This window comes from Onychostruthus taczanowskii, unplaced genomic scaffold (assembly GCF_017590055.1).
Source record: "Onychostruthus taczanowskii isolate IOZ18803 unplaced genomic scaffold, ASM1759005v1 scaffold78, whole genome shotgun sequence".
Classification (NCBI taxonomy): domain Eukaryota; kingdom Metazoa; phylum Chordata; class Aves; order Passeriformes; family Passeridae; genus Onychostruthus; species Onychostruthus taczanowskii.
In genome coordinates, this window is record NW_024505671.1 from 2,859,003 (window position 1) to 2,875,989 (window position 16,987).

General features: G+C 36.7%; 1 protein-coding gene across 1 annotated transcript in view; it reads right to left on the reverse strand.

Annotated features, from left to right (window-relative positions):
* The window catches only part of WDR64 (WD repeat domain 64), a 58,469-nt gene that overhangs the window by 29,305 nt on the left and 12,177 nt on the right, over positions 1 to 16,987 (reverse strand). The window contains exons 9-10 of the mRNA XM_041423513.1: positions 14,551 to 14,630; positions 8,179 to 8,318 (exon numbers count right to left, since the gene is read on the reverse strand). Of these exons, the coding sequence (XP_041279447.1) occupies positions 8,179 to 8,318; positions 14,551 to 14,630 (220 nt within the window). The remainder of the gene's footprint in view (positions 1 to 8,178; positions 8,319 to 14,550; positions 14,631 to 16,987) is intronic.

The following is a 16,987-nucleotide window of genomic DNA, read 5'->3' on the forward strand; positions in this document are numbered from 1 at the left end:
TTCCAGTAATGGCTGCGATTAGCAATGGTTTGACATAAATTAAGCAGTGGGTTTCCAGACGAGTTGCTCTCATTTTTCAGGAAGACAAATGACTGTACTATAAATATATCCTTATAACAATATCATGTGCTTTCAGAACTGGTTAGACAGACATTCACACTAACAGGCACTGATACAATCACCTGCTCAGTTCCAAACTGACAAAGACACTTATGACTTCCCACAGGGATATCACCCAGCCGATATTAAGCAGATCAGGAGAGAGAGGACAGGAGATTGATAATATCAAGGGCTGAGTAAATTTGTAGAAGTCAGAAAATGAAAAAACTAGTAACATATCTTACCTCCCTTTATCTTCTCTGAAATGCTAAAAATCTACCCCTGGGTTGTGTAAGAGTACAGCTAACATATGTACAACAGAGTTACTTTAGGATAGGCAAATTTCAGCAAGGAAATGTTTATGTGGTTGCATCATGTAGGCTGCATTAGATTTTGAAGAAATTATGAATGGAATGAAACTCTCCCATGGCCCAGAATGAAGATATGATAAATTCCTGCTTATTGCACTACTCTTCTGCGTACATATTTACACATGTGTAAATGTGTGCATTGCTCTTTAGCTACCAAAAATGAAATTACTTTTAAAAAGAAAAAAACAAAAGAACAGTGACTTCACTTGTTTAAAACAAGTTTGTGCTTACAAATGATACTGTACAGTGGGTTTAAAGACTGGGAATATAGTCCTTATATTAGCCCTACTGATCATCAAACAAAACTTTGTTTCTATTAATTGAAGCCTGTAGGATCAAATGTTGTTCTGACTCACTCAGGTGGTCTAATTCAACCAAACCCACCACTGAGATGTTCTTGTAAAACCAGTCAGACACCTGGTGAAGTATATTTTGGCTTTCTGACTTCCACTGACAACTCAAGTAGGCAAGACATGAAGTTGTAGCCTCCACTGTTCAAGTTCTGAATCCCCACTCTGCACTGAGAGAGAGTGGCTGTCACTGCTTCACAGCATTCCTCTTGAAATAGCTCTTGTCAGTCTGGAATAGCTAGTCAGGTCTGGTCTCTGCCATTAGCCTTAACCTTGTTTCCACAGAGTGTAAGATCATCTTTCATATAATGGTCTGCTTCCTGCCACATCTCCAGGCTTAATAGCCCCTGTGCGTATGAGTGGCTTTTTTCCCCTTGATTCTTCCTGAATGCATTCAAATCAGTTCTGTAATATGAAAAAAATGAAGAAATAAATGTTTCTTGATGCAGGATGAAAATAAGAATGGGCAAACCATAGACAGACAGGGGCAATGAAAGACTGAGACACACGAAGGAGAGGAAAGCAATAAACACAGCAGAGATTTCCTATGCAGTATTCTTCTATCTGTGCTGAAGCATCAAGTCAGTTTTCCATTATTTCTTTACCCCACCGACTGTTCTCATATTACCATACACTCTGTAACAGTAATTTTTCTGTTTATTGGGCCCAACAGGAAAAAAAAAAAAAAACAACAAAAAACCCCAAAACAAAAAAAAAACCACCAAAAAAACAAAACAAAACAAAACAAAAAAAAAAAAACAAACCACCCAAACAAAAAAAAAAAAACACAAAAAAAAAAAAAAAACCCAAAAAAACCCCCAAAAAAAAAAAACAAACAAAACAAAAAAAAAAAAAACAAACCACACACACAAAAAAAAAAAACCAAAAAAAAAAAAAAAAAACCAACCAAACCCAAACTCAAGCAACTATAGCAATTTCTATTCACTTAGGAGTACTGGTATTTGTAGCAAAATGCATTAGTGGCAGATCAAGTATCTTTATACAGGACAATCTTGCCTTGTGTGCTTGAAACATCAAACTGATGTCATAATTCATTGTCTATCAAGTGTATCTGGAAGCATCTGAGGATGCTGCTTAGCTGTAATTCTAAGTCCAAAGCTGGCTTTGTTTAAAGGACTTAATGTATTCTATCAGCATTTTTTGTCAATAAAAAAGATGTTGCTTCAGTGCTTGAATAAGCCATATTATTTTACTTTGTAGAGAAAAGGTATAAAATAGGAGTGGTCAATAATCACTCATTCCTCTTTTTATAACTCCTAAATGATAAATATCAATGGTATTACAATCGCAAATCTAGAGATAGGCTTTGGCAGTCATCTCAGAAAAAATGTTTCCTGAAAACTGCTTTAGTGGCTTCTGCAGAATAACTTCAATCAAAGAGTTATATACATTTGCATTTACAGTCATATACATATGCTTTTACTTTTATGCCAATAATCTAATTGATGCCTATAACATGCTGACATTTTAGCAAAAAGTCCATACGCAAACCTCAGTCTGAATTTTGGTACAATGACACAAGGGATGAGTTAATATCTTCAGACAAATTTAAAAGTAATTACTTCTTGGAAATATTTTTGACCAAAATGTAAGTCAGGACAGACACACTCTAAGTGTAATTGTGATGAATGGAGTTCATGTTGGTCTGTGGTATATAATTTAACGTACAACTGCGATTGTGGGAAATCTCAACACAAGACAATGTTCCTATGATTAGGAGCACACAGATCACATCAATATTTCAGATCTTCCTGTAAATTCATGTAACTGATGTGCTGAAGAAAATGACATGGCTGGGGACTACAGCTGTAACTGTATCTATGCAAACTGTTATCTCCAAGATATTCACAAACTGGAAGATCAGGAACAAACTTATTTCCATGAATATTATACTCTGGAGCAAGTTCAGCAACACAGAAATATGAAAATTCCTGCCTTGGCCCTCCCCTCTAACTCAAATTCCACTACCATGGAAATATTAATGCATATGACTAGAAGTCATACAGAAATTATATACAATTCAATGTCTCTGCCTAATTCTTATGTTATAAACCCAAAAAAACTAAGTTTAATTTTTGTGATAGGAAAATGAGAAGATTTTTAATAGCTGCCTGACAATGTTTTTCTAATAATTAGTCCTATCAAGAAATCCTTATAATGTTGGAGCAAACAAAATCCTTATGTGCTGGAATAGTTAAAGAAATCTTCATTTTCTTAAACAGAATAATTGTTTGAATTCAGATTCCAAAACAGTTCCTTAATTGTTCCTTAATTTTTTTGTTATTACTGGCTCAGGATAACTTGTTTTCAGTTAGATTAAATATCAGAGAGGTTTCTTGCTTTCCAGAAAGCTGTATTGCATATTGCCCAAAATGCCACAGAGTAAATCAAGAAGTCTGCTCCAAGAAGAAGACAGCACTGCTCAGATGTTTCTTCTGCTGACAGAAGCAGAACTGATCTAGTGAAGTAGAGTTAATTTTCTTCTCTGTGGCTGGTATGGGGCTGTGTTTTGGATTTTGCTGAACACAGGTTGATAACATAGAGACGTTTTTGTTATTGCTGAGCTGGGCTTGCACAGAGCCAAGGCGCGCTGAGTGACCTGCAGTTTTGGACTCTGCCTCACAAAGTTGAGGCAGTGATGCCTCCCTCCCCTTCTCCTGGGATCTAGTCTCTTTTTTCATGCTCTGGTATGTTCAGACTGTTAGAGTTAAGAATCTTCTAAACTAGCTCTTCCACCATGATACAAATCTCCTCTGATCTCTAATTTTTTTCACTAGTGCCATGAAACCACGGTTTCAGATTTGTTAATTTTTACATTTTTGTATAAACCACAATATATATTTGCGTTCTGTAGTATAGAACTATAAGGCTAATAACACCAAATAAACCCCCTAGTACTCTTGTAATAGATGTGTATGATTTGTGGTATCTTTAAACCATTCACTGCAGGTTTTGAGCCCTTAATTCAGCCAATACTTCTTTAGACTGCAACGCACTGCTGCACCACAAATCTGAGACCAAAAGCCAATGTCACCCCTTACTTTTGAACGCCATAGAATGAATTAGTTGCATACAGGCTGCAGAGACATTCTTGTGAGCACATTTTACATTGCTCAAAAGAATATTTACAATGACAAGGAACTTTTCAATATAGTTCAAGAAAAATAGCCATAAAGTTTAAAATCAGTCTGAATCTTCAAATGTAACAATTATGTAACAAACATAACAACTGCAGCTCTTAATAAAAAAATTACTCCCTACTTTTCACCTTATTTTGCAACTTCATTTGACAGTGGCACAACAAAAAAGCTTTTATTTTAATATGGATAGCTGATATGGTTTAGGTTAAATTCAATTTTGGGAAGGTTTTGAAAAAGTGTTTTGAAAAAGTGTTAATTTTGAAAAAGTTTAATTTTCCTAATCTTTTCCTCTACTTCTGCTATTCTGTCAAACATTTATTGTAAAATCTATATAAAGAGATTTTGTTTCACTAGGATACAATGCTTCTATGAGATAACTGATATGTCTCTAACTTATTTTCAGTAAAGATATATCGGTTGTCCTATTTTGCTTCTCCTTTGCTTCCTGCATCACAGCCACTGAAAGATGGAAACAAAATAGAGAAAACTATTTTGATTTTTTTATGATAGGCAGATTGAAAAGCAAGCTGGTCTTTGTTTTTTAGGTGGAAACAAATTAAATGCTAAAGTATCATTATAAGTTCCCTGAGAAGTTGCACACCTTTACCTAATTCCTGGATCTTGACTGTGAAACACAAATGTGCTTTAAGCAGGTTGGAAGCAATACTGTTATAGCTGACCTCCTTCTGCTATTTGGTATACCATATATCTTCTTTAGATTGCATATCTGAGGTACAGGTCAATTTTTTTATGGTCAATTTTTTTTATTTGAAAATCTATCTTTAGACTCCTCTGAGAGAGATCCTTTCTTTTTTGATGCAGTTTTCACTATGACCACAAGATTCATCTGACACTTGAAAGCCTAGGAATTTTTGTCTAGTTCTTTTTAAAACTTTTTTTGAGAAGTGTAATTTCAGCCTTATATAACTCACTGCACTATTTAAACACACATGGCTTTCAATTAAAACAAACTTTCATATACTCATTTGCAGCTACAAGTGGTCTTATGGACGTCATTGGCACTACTCAGCTATATTTAGTTAAGATCACGTGTCCACATACTTGGAGACTTTTAAAATAGATTTTGCTTTCTCATAAATCATCATATTGCATCATAGAAAAGCCCAGAAGGGCCCTCAAAAGATCTACATTTACTGCCCCGGGGGCTTCATTCTCAGTTGCTTTTTCGTAAGTATCTTAATGTTCATTCATTCCCCTTAAGTCATGTCTTACATCTTACTTCATTTTTCCTGCAGGTATAACTTGAGGCTATCTGCCAAAACCCTCCTTAATTCACAGTAATGTATGCCTGCAGCAAAGCCACAGAGTTATCTACAGAACAGACACGTATAGATTTATAGAGGTGCGGAAGGGGTAAGGGTTATGGCTCCAGGATTATGTGAACATGGGAAATTTTGATAATTTATTTTCAGCTAGTATTAATTTTAGAAATGTGCAGGGGTTTTTAAGAATAAGATTAAAAAAGTGAAAATGAGGTATTTACTGCCACCATAATGAGCAGTGGTAAGCAATTACAGCAGAGGAGTGGCACGAGCAGGACAAATAGTTCAGCAATATTTCCTACATAATCCAATAAAAATCCGGAGACATTTGAGATGGAAGGATATCTCAGCAAACTAATTACATTAGGTCCTCATTGATTTATAGAAGCTATTTCTCATGATCATACCTTCAATTTTAATGACCATTCTGAACTCCAATACTTCTGCTCAAGACCTGCAGCTTTAACCAGTCTGGTGTAACTGGTTAATTTAGTACCAATCCTATCCACTCCATCATTGTAGATGCTAATAAGGATATTGAATAGTGTTAAATATCGAAAATATTGCATTGGACTGCCTTGAAAGAGTTCTATAGCCATTCACAACTACTCCTTCAGGGGCTTCTCTCTTATTTTTGCACATATTTATAGAAGTTTTTATTCTCTCCTGAGAAGTCTTATTTTGACAAATCATATAAATAACCAACACTAGGATTCCACCAATCACTTCTCATATGCCCATCTCTTTCCAGCAGAATCTTGCAATATTTGGTGGAATAAGTGTTATTACTGATTTTATTAGCATTCCTGTTTATGGTCAATGCTTTGGAACAGTAAGCCTTGTAAAAGACACTGGTTAGAAAGAGATCAATAGTTGAACATGATATATATACACACCAGAAAAACTCCACCTATGGATTTAGTAGGCTGAGAGGAAGAAAGAAGTGCAAAACAACTGTACAAAATCTTTGCAGGTGATCACTACTGAATGAAGCACTTGATTAGAGGCTCTGTTTTAAATCTGCCAGTTGCTAAAGTAATCTGATAAAGAAATTATCAGAATGTTAATATCTACTATTGTAAGCATTCTTTTGTCACATTTGTGAAGATAATATGTGAAATAATTCCACTATAGTTGTGGAACTTCTAACATAAAATATTTTGGAAATTTTAAGCTAAACTTTTTAAATCAAAATAAATGAAGTGATAACAAATAACTATCAGAAGTACTTACTCAAAAATAGATTTCTACTTCAATTTATAATATTGATTTCACAGAATCTCAGAATCATTTAGGCTGGAAAGACCTTCAAGATCACCGAGTCCAATCTCTGACCAAGCACTGCCTTGTCAATCAGATCATGGCACTAAGTGCCACGCCCAGGTGTTTCTTAACACTTCCAGTGAGGGTGATTCCACCGCCTCCCGGGGAAACCCATTCCAATGTTTACCAACCCTTTCTGTGGATAATTCCCGATGTTAAACCTAAACCTTCCCTGGCACAGTGTAAGGCCACTTCCTCTTGTCTTATTTCTAGTTGCCTGGGAGAAGCCCCACCTGGCTACAGCCTCCTTTCAGGCAGTTGTACAGAGTGATAAGGTCTCCCCTCTGCCTCCTTTTTTTTTTTTTTTTTTTTTCCAGGATAAACACCCCAGCACTCTCAGCTGCTCCTTGTAGGACTTGCACTCCAGACCCTACACCAGTCTCATTGCCCTTCTCTGGACATGCTCCAACACCTCAATGCCCTTCCTAAAGTGAGGGGACCAACACTGAATACAGGATTTGAGGTGTGGCCTCACCAGTGCTGAGTACAGGGGGACGATCACTGCCCTGGTCTTGCTGGCCACACTATTGCCGATCCAGACCAGGATGCCACTGGCCTTCTTGGCCACATCAGCCTATTTCCAGCTCAATTTCAGCTGCTGTTGACCAGTAACTCCAAGTCCTTTTGTGCTGGGCAGCATTCAGCCACTCTTTCCCAAGCATGTAATGTTGCCTGGGGTTGTTGTGGCTGAAGTGCAGAATCTGGCACTTGGTCTTATTGAACCTCATACTGTTGGCCTTGGGCCATCAATCCAGTCTCTTCTGGAGAGCCCTCCTCCTCTCCAGCAGATCAACACACCCCCAACTTGGTGTTCTCTGTGAATTTACTAAGGGTGCACTTGGTCCCCTCATCCTGATCATCAATAGGGATGTTGAACAGGTCTAGACCCAACACTTTTAGGGGGATGGAATGTAGGAGAAGAGATAGTGCAGAAGGCAATCTCACGTCTGAGGCGTTGCAGCTGTACTAATTACCAAAGAGTAGGAACAGGCCTGCCCTTAATAGGCCACAGCTGTGTCCAATAAGGATGAGTGCTATAAAAGAGTGGGTTAGCTAGTCAGGAGGTGACTGGGAGTTTGTTGGCTGTGCTGTGAGGAGCTGCCCATGAGAGGGTATGGAAGATCCGCAATAAGATGAGAACAAACGCTAATCTGTGGGGTCGCCTCTGGAGACTGGTTGCTAACTGGATGTGGTACTGTTCACCACCGTTCTCTGGGCCTGGCCATCCAACCAATTCTTAACACAGCAAACCTATGCAAGCTGTGGGCTGACAGCTTTTCCAGGAGTATGCTATAGGAGACAGTACCAAGGTTTTGCTGAAGTCCAGGCAAAAAACATCTGCAGCCTTACCCTCACCCACTAGGTGGGTCACGTTATAAAAGGAGACAAGGTTAGTTAGGCAGGACCTGCCTTTCCTAAACCTGTGCTGGCTGGGCCTCATCCCTTGGTTGTCCTGTATGTGCTGTGTGATTGCACTCCAGATTCTCTGTTCCATAACTTTGTGGGGCACTGAGGTTAGGCTGACAGGCCTGGACTTATCTGGATTCTTCTTCCAGCCCTGTTTCCTTGAAGTTCAGAAGTAGTGTTTTACCTTTGCACAGGAAAGGCTGATAATATGTTGATCCTTCTCATTTGTCACAATTTCCACAATACCATGTTTGTGTCCTAATAGCTTCCCTGTAGGACTAAAATTAACAACAGGATTCCACAAACGAAGGATTCTGTCATTACCTGAAAGAAAAGAAGTTAACACGTAGTCAGACTGAATAGTCACTTTGAAAGCTTAGTGTTCATAAGTCTGTCCTTTCATTTTGGTACACTACTCCCACATAAGGATGTGAATTTTTCATTCTAAGGGCTGGATTGCAGCTTATGTTTCATTGCTTAACCACAAACACATATTAAAAATGCACAACTGATTAGCTTTTCAAAGCCTTTTTATTTTGCTAAAGGAATGGCAGGGACACTGAATGAGACTATGTGGACTAGTCCCAGAGGAGCAGAGTACTTTAAAAGAAATACAACTGTGGCTCATATTTTGTTTCCTTTGATGATGTAATTTAGAAAAATGTAAAATAAAATTGTGTTCAGTTAGCCAGGACACAAAGGGATAACCTCCTTTATGGAAGAAGGTGAACATCCAGAAAGGACTGGGCATGAAATTTGATAGCAGACAGAAAAAAGCAACCACTGATGATTGAGTTTCTAGTAAAGTAAATGAGAATTAGGTATTTCATACTTATTTATATGTTAAAACTTTGAATTTGCCTACAATTTAAGGAATAATCTTTGATTGTGTTATAGGTGAATGTTTGGTACTATTTTGCTAATAGTTCTATAAATATTTCAAAACACAAGAATGTTAAAAATTTATTTTAACTTTTAATTCCTGGCAAATATTGCAATTGTACGAATTGTATGCATCTAGCTGAACAGTTTATTTTGACATACAATAAAAGAAACAACCACATTTTGTCTAAACTTCTGCTTGAGTTCTACTTTTCTCTCAGCTTGAATTGAAGAGCAAAAAGCAAAAAATCCCATAGACTAGGAAGTATATGTCCCAAGAGAACCAGCTCAATTATGTTAAGCGCTCAGCTCAATTATGTTAATAATCTTCCTTCAGCTTGTTCAACCTACTGCCATTAGACAGTCCCTCCATTTCTCTCTACAGAAATCTATTCCTTTCCTTCTTAATGCAGCAAGATGTGATTTGTTTAGGAGCACCCCATCTCCCTTTTCCTCCATTAAACAATATTGTTCTCTCAGTTAAATTGATTCCACTGTTTATGTGGCTTCTCTCTAAATGAGAGATGCTCACTGAAGGAATGATCTACTTTTAAAATAGCTACAACAGAAAGCCATTTTGATTTATGCCAGCTCATTTCACAGTGTGACTGAGAATTCAACTATGCAAACAGCTGTACCAGCACAATGGAGGGATAACTTCTGCACAGGAAAGGACGGCCGTATGTAAGTAGCTGACTGGCTTGAAACTTCAAGGGGAAAAGATTCTTTTTTAGGCAAAAGTACCCTAGGCAATCTGTATGTGCTATAAGCATAGCAGAAAGTAGCCTAAATGGGCTATAACTGTATAAATGGTTTACAAAGCCCTTTTGGATGGGGAAACTTCAGAATGTGGTCAACATCCCTGCTCACTTCCTCAGAGTTTGTGTTAGGCTGTCCCAGACATGTCCTGTAAATTAGCGGAACCCTTGTGACCAGGTCAGGGTTTAGGGTGAAACAAGTCCATGGGAGTGAAACTCAGCTTGCAGACCTCCCATGAAGAAGGACATGAAATACAGAAGCCTCCAGTGAGACTGGTGAGATTGGTTTTAATATCAGAGGGAACAGACATTGCTTCAACAATATGCCCCTTACCAGCCCCAGACAGAAACTGTCATGTCTTAAGATGATGGAGAACTGAGAAGAAGATGTTGACAATATCTGATCAACTTGACTACCTGCTGGCTGCCATTTTGAGAAACAGAACCTTTCATGGTCTTCCTAACTTCTCTGTTCTTTATATTCCTGAAGTGACAGCAGTGATTGAAGAGGAGGATAGTGCCCTTTAATTCTGGCACAGAGTTTCTTTTAAGAGTAGAATCACTTAACACATGTAATTTACTTCAGATATTAACAGGAAGATCAAGTGACATTTGGGAAGAAAACCTTTCCCTACATTAAAAAAACACTGTTTGCTTTTTATGTGAAATAGTGGATTCATTTTAGTTCCTTTTACTGATGTGAAGATAATGGTAGATTTTATTATAATTGATGTGCTCTCTTTCTTTCTGGACTAATGCCAGATTGGCCCTAAGATTCACTGCTATCCTGGAACATTTCCTGGAACATTTGTTCTCTCCATGCTCCAAATATGCCTCCAGGATTCAGAATCCTGAAACAGAAAGTCTGGGTACCAAGCACATTCTGGAAAAGCTTGAAGAAGTTGATTTATTCAACAGCAATTTTAAAAGATTTTGTAAAATCAGTGATTTAAATCAAAACAGATTCAGTTGTGTATGGTCCTTTTCATGACAAACAATTATAAAACCAGATGTTTAGGGGTTTTTAAAAAGCTAGATTCTACAACCACAGCTGAATTCTAGCTAGATGTTATGGGCTCAAATACTTTCTTTGAATGTGTGATGCTTTGTCTGTCTCTCTTGCTGACACAGTTCTGCAATTTGTGTGGTATTACAAGCCTGCTGAGATGTCTGCCTTTCAGTGGTGTTGAAATCCACTTGAGAACAATACCATATTTGAATGGAGAAATACTAGGCTCAGCCTGGAATCCTCAAAAGACTGTAAATGAAAAATATACCTCCTGTTTTCTTTCTAGGCTGCTACTCCTACACAGAAAACTCCTTAACCTTTAAAAAAACTTGTCTTTCCTTCAAATCTGTCTTTTAAATAATCTTGCCCCATAGTATCTGAAAAACTTTTCAGAACAGTCTGACATCTGAGGAACTAGTTTGTCATACTGACAAATGTCTCTGTTTTATTTTTTTCTTTGTGCTTCCTTGTCTGTCTTTGTATGCTCTTTTTAAATTTAGATGGCATCATAGAAAAGAGTTTGCCATGCTTCTGACAGCTAATGCTAGAGAAGTTCTGGTGAGTTCTATCACTGGGATTCCTGGGAATTCCTGAAAATGTGCTTCACTTGTTCCAGGAATTCACAAAGGAAACTGAACAAGCACAGTGTAGCTCATTTTATTAATCTGTTCCTGTTAGATTTAGAAATCACTAATAGTTTTTCTTCTGTTTCATTGCTCACAGGAAAACAGCCAGATTTGAAGAAGTAATAGGGTTAGAAGTTGATGTATCATTTAAAACTGATCATCTCCTGCTTTTATATGCATTCCTAATTAGATTTTAACTGCAGTCATTCCTTGAAGTGATGATTAAGGCATAGCTGGAATTGAAATTAATATAGAATAAGAAGAAAACCAGGTAAATTTACCATTCAGTGTAATATTAATGCAACATGCTACACAGAGAAGTTATTTTGAACTTCTCTGGGCTCCATATTTTAGGCCACTGTCAGGCTTTTATCATTTTACTGATTGAAATCTAGCCTTAAGCATGAAAAGCAAACTCAGTACTATGTTTGTTTTTATCTTATTCATTTTTATAAGTTTCAAATATCTAGAAGACAAAATTAGGTTGTGTCATAGTACTGACAAACTCATAAGCATAATCAAATACAAATAAACAATGAAAGACTATGTTAAAATATGACTTTTAAAATAGTCACAGTGATAATTCATCACAGTATGTAACATTCCATTTGTGCTATAAGAACCTACCTAAATAACATTAAGTTGGTGCTTACTAAAATGTTTAGCAGATTTACCCCTGATGAATACTTTAGAAGCTAGCCTGCCATCAAAGGCTGGATTTTTCTTTTATGTTAGTTGCTGCATGAGACAAATAAACATAGCTTTCACAAATGTTTGAACATGTCACCAAGAAATCTATATATTATGATTCCTGAATTATTTACCTCTTATGGACTCTCATTTTTAGGGTATATTACAGGTAAAATTGCAGGCTCCCTAATTAACAGGACTAGCTTATGTTAATTTTAAACAGTTTAAATTTGTCATTGATTGGATCATCAACGAGTATTTTTCAATTAGTCAAGAGTGAGATGACTTTTAAGATACAGAGGCAAACATAGTGTGCTCCAGCCTGATGGTATGCTGTGCCATTGTGAGCAGTGTATTCCATTAACAGAGCACAGAATTCTAAAGCTCAGCTTTTGAAGGCTTTAGTAGAGGGATCTCTCAAGACCTGTAGCATTATTCTAAATTCACAGTAGACCCTGACTGATCTAACTTCACATTGAAATTGAAAGAGATGACCCCACCCTGTCTTTGTCTTTGGACAGGCATTCCCATTGTGCTCTGGAACTCTTAGTAATACAGGTCAGGAATAATTTCCTTTCATATTCAAGGGGAGCAGCAGGGCTAAGCTTTGGGAATGAGGATGAGAGGGAGGAGGATGTTCTTCAATTACAAGATGAAGGATGGTGGGTGAGCAAGCAAGACAGGATTCCAGCTCAAGTACTTTCGGTACTTTTCTGCAGCCGAAGTCAAAACAAATTATAATTCAGTGTGGAGAAAACTCATCTGCTTCTAAAATACCCTGATTAGGGATCTGTTTAGATGAGATAGGAGCTCCTGCATTCTGAGTCTGTCCTCCAACCATCACAAGCAAGTATGCAACCTAACTTTTTCAAAAATCCAAGCTCCATTTAAAACTGAGAATATTTTTTCTGCAATTGCCACTATTCTAAAGACTCTTCCTGAATATCACTGCTCTAATTTTTGCTCTAATAGACATCAGTGGCATTCCCTGTTAATTGTAATTTTTTTAGGTTTTAAAATTTCTCTACTTTTTAAATCTCTGCACAATGGTGCAGTTAGAGCTTAGGTCAGTTGGTTAGAGCTTGCTGCTATAAACACCAAGATTGAATCACTTTATGGGCCATTCACTTAAGAGTTGGACATGATGATTGTTATGGGTCCCTTCCCTCACCCTTTTTCCATATTCTGTATACTTTTCTATATTCAACTAATCTTTCTCAAACATGGTTCATATCAGCAAGACAGAGCCAGCATACATGCGTAGGGCAAGTGGTGTTGCATGATTGACCTGTGCCACAAGTGTTTACTGCTGGTCACTGACAAAGTGGGCTGAGTGCATTAGGCAGACCTTTGGTCTGGCCTACCACAGCTATTATAATTTTCTTAGAAAGTTTATCTAGATTTTTCTTTTCTGTTATTTCCAGAAGAAGAATTTTCAGTGTGTAAAAGAAACTTTCTCTAGCTCCTTTGTGACCTTTCCTATTCAGACACTTCATCCTGGTTTTATTACTACAGCAGAATCCTCCTATACCTGTAGGAAATAGTGACCACATTTTGTTCAATAGGACCTCCCTACTTTGTCATCAATGAATTTCTCCAGACTACTTTTTTTGTGACAAGTTAATCAGTGTAAACAGTATCTCCTCCAAGGCTAAGCTTCAAAATTTTCACTAATAACTCTTCTACAGCTTTTCCTTTAAATCTTGTGCCTAGAAAATCAACAGAACTGCCTGATATTTATTTTGATATCTTTCACACTTTTCCTCTTGGTAAACTGTTACAATTCAACATGAATTGCATTATGTCCCATATACTGCCATGTATATTATCAAGGCTGGACAGCAGAGTCTTGGCCATTTTGTAGTTCTTATATATAGATGTAAGAATTATTATGTTTGCTATTGCAATTTTTAACAAAGTTTTAAGCAATAAAGACTTGAAGAAAAGCATCATCAATGTCACTTGAGGGTGCCACCCTATGAGACAGAATATATCAACAAGGTTGCTGCCATACTCCAACAGCTTTTCTGCAGCATCAAACATGACCACTGCAGTAGACAGGCCCATGAAATGATTGGCTAACAGGGAATAAGTGGATGTAAGAGTGCCATTTCTACAGTCTGCTTTGGGAGAAAGAACCAACAGTAACACTTCGGGGAAACACGACCACAGAGACCAATGGAAAGTATTAAGATGGGCCAATGTGACTGCTTAAGATATGAAAGGATGGCGGAACAGTAATAGGGTGGAAGATCTGCTGATACTGCAAGGAATAACGTGTACAACCTGGTCAAGGTGACTTGGAAACATAGAGTAGCTGAACATACTGTTTCTTCTGGTTTATTATATAAATAATACTTGCATCAAACCCAGATGGACTCCTTGACAGATTCCTGTCAGGAAGTATATCTCTTCAGAAAAGGGCTGAGAGAAATTAAAAGCAAGGCCTCTGTTTCCTCTAATTGTAGGCAGAAGCCATTGTTGAAATGCTTAAGATGCTAACTCAGCTTTATTTGATCTTATTTAATGCGAATAAAAAAATTCACAATATTTTCCAAGAAGAATCTCTTGGAAAAAAACTCAATACTTACCTCCAGTGACAATGACTTTTGCCTTTCCACAGTATGTGAAGGCATTTACTCCTTTCGGGACAGAAAATTCCTTTACAGGTCTGCAATCATTAATAAAACAATCATGTGAGAAATATTTGGAAAATACAGTCTATATTCATTCTATCTTATTTTTCTGTAGTATACAGAATAGCTGTTTGTATAATGTATGCAATCTCATGTTAAAAGCAAATTGATTTGCAACAGAGACTTAGAGTGATACTGGCATCAACAAAAAAGGAACAGAGTGCACTTTCCATTAAAGAAATAAATATCCGATCAGCACACCTGAATCTTTTAACAGGCAAACTCCAAACAGACTCCTAAAATGGCAGCTGTTGCCAAAGTAAGCTGCACACGAGCTTGTATGCTTAAAGCAGTTTATCACTACCAAAGAAACTGTGTTTGCTTGTTTCATGGAGGTCTACTGTGATCTCAATGTTACATTAAGTAAGTGCAGTTACTTTTCTGTTGCTTCTCTATAATGTATTGTACAATTAATGAGTCCTTACACATCTATTTTGTGTTGTATGTCAACATGAAGATATCACAAGTATCTGAAACTCAACAGTTATTCTACTACGTTCGCTGCTAAAGCATGGGAATTCAAACAGACAACACAGACTGAAATTGACTCAGCGTCTCTTCTAAACCCATCCTTTGAGCAACTTCTGCTTGTCTCTCCAAGTTTCATCCATTGCTACTAATGAGTGAATATTTTATTGCTTTTGGATGTAGCAATAGCAGGGTTAACACCTACCATTCCCAGGAAACAATGACTGCCAGTGTTAATAAGCTGTATAGAACTAAATGAGAATACTTTAAATTTTTTCCTTTGAAATTAGGACAAGTACTAGTTAATCTACTCTGGGCTAAAGTAGCCATTAATATTGAAAACCATAAATGGGGGTTGCAGTAAATCTGACAAAAGACTTTGGAAACTTCGAGGAATTAATGAAAGAGCTTGTTATTTCTAGGCAGATGTAAATAAAAGGCTGATTCCTTCCTATTTAGAGGGAGAAAAGATTTCTTTTCAGAACTCTAACAGAGAAGTCTTAATTCTTGACAGGACAAAATAACAATTAATTTATTTAAATATATGATTAACAGATTTCCTAAGGATTTTTCACCTTTTATACTTCTCTAGAAGTGTCCTTTAGCTATTCAATGGACAGTCTTGATACTATGCTAAGATCAATGGGAATAAGGGATTCTGGCACTGTGAAGTCCTGCCCAAGCCATGGCCTAGCAACAGAAGCATCTGGTGATCATATCCATACCTCCCATTTTAGATACTTTACAAGAAGATATTGTAGCTGTTCATCAGCCATTACTGACAAACAAACTTAAGTCCTATAAGAGAGAAGATGCACTGCATCCCTCTGAGTACTAAAACAATCCTTTGCCACAAAGTTAATTGGGGAAATTTATTTTGTTAGAACCAGTATATCATATTTTTAAACTAGTTATTTATTAAATGGACATTTCCAAGTGATCTGATCTATAGGTATTTTTAGGACTATTAATTTCATTTTAACAGCTATATTTTTTCACTTGTCTAAATATAATTTCATTTATCTACTGTGAGAAACTGCTTAGAGATATGCATCTATTGCATTTGGAGATGCAACTATAGCCAGTGTGAAATAAGAAAGAACTACCAAGATTGTTGCAGTTTATGTTCTGTACTGAAGTATATGATAGTAGCATCTAATCTTTTGACTAGACTTTTGGCTCTGTAGACTTAGTCTTCTTTCTCTTCTGACTAATTCTGTTTTTCCAAAGCTCCCAACAAAAGCAAACAGGATTTCTCAGCTTTTCAACTGACACAGTATGTGACCTTGGACAATCTAAAAGTGTTTCATTGTTCACTTTCCCTATCCTCAACAGACATGCAATACTCATAAAATCCAAAGTTACTGTATTCATTCAAGAATAAAACCAAGAATATTTATGGCATGTGTTATACAAGAAATAAAACAGATTATAATAACTGTAGCTACTAGCCTTAAAAATCTATTAATCTTTCTGGATGTACCTCACAGAGGAATTGAGAAGCTGATCTAATATTTACAATCTTTTAAAACATTTGAATGAAAAGTTCTCTTTATATATTATTTATAGGCCATTCTTTCATCAAATTGAATTTGTATTATTTAATTGTGCTATGAAACTTTCTAAATTCACAGACTAATTAGGCTTGGAATCAGTTTAAATCAGCTAATAGCACTGATGAGCCATATGAATAAGGACTTGGCACAAATAAGGAGTCCATAACCTCTTTTCTGCTGCATAGTAGAACTACTTCACAGCCCTTAGAATAAATTGTGTTCTTGGTTTAATCTTGAATAACTCAAACTTGTGAAAATAAAATTGTAAATGAAATTTAGTAGAGTTTATTTTTGACTGGGTATAAATT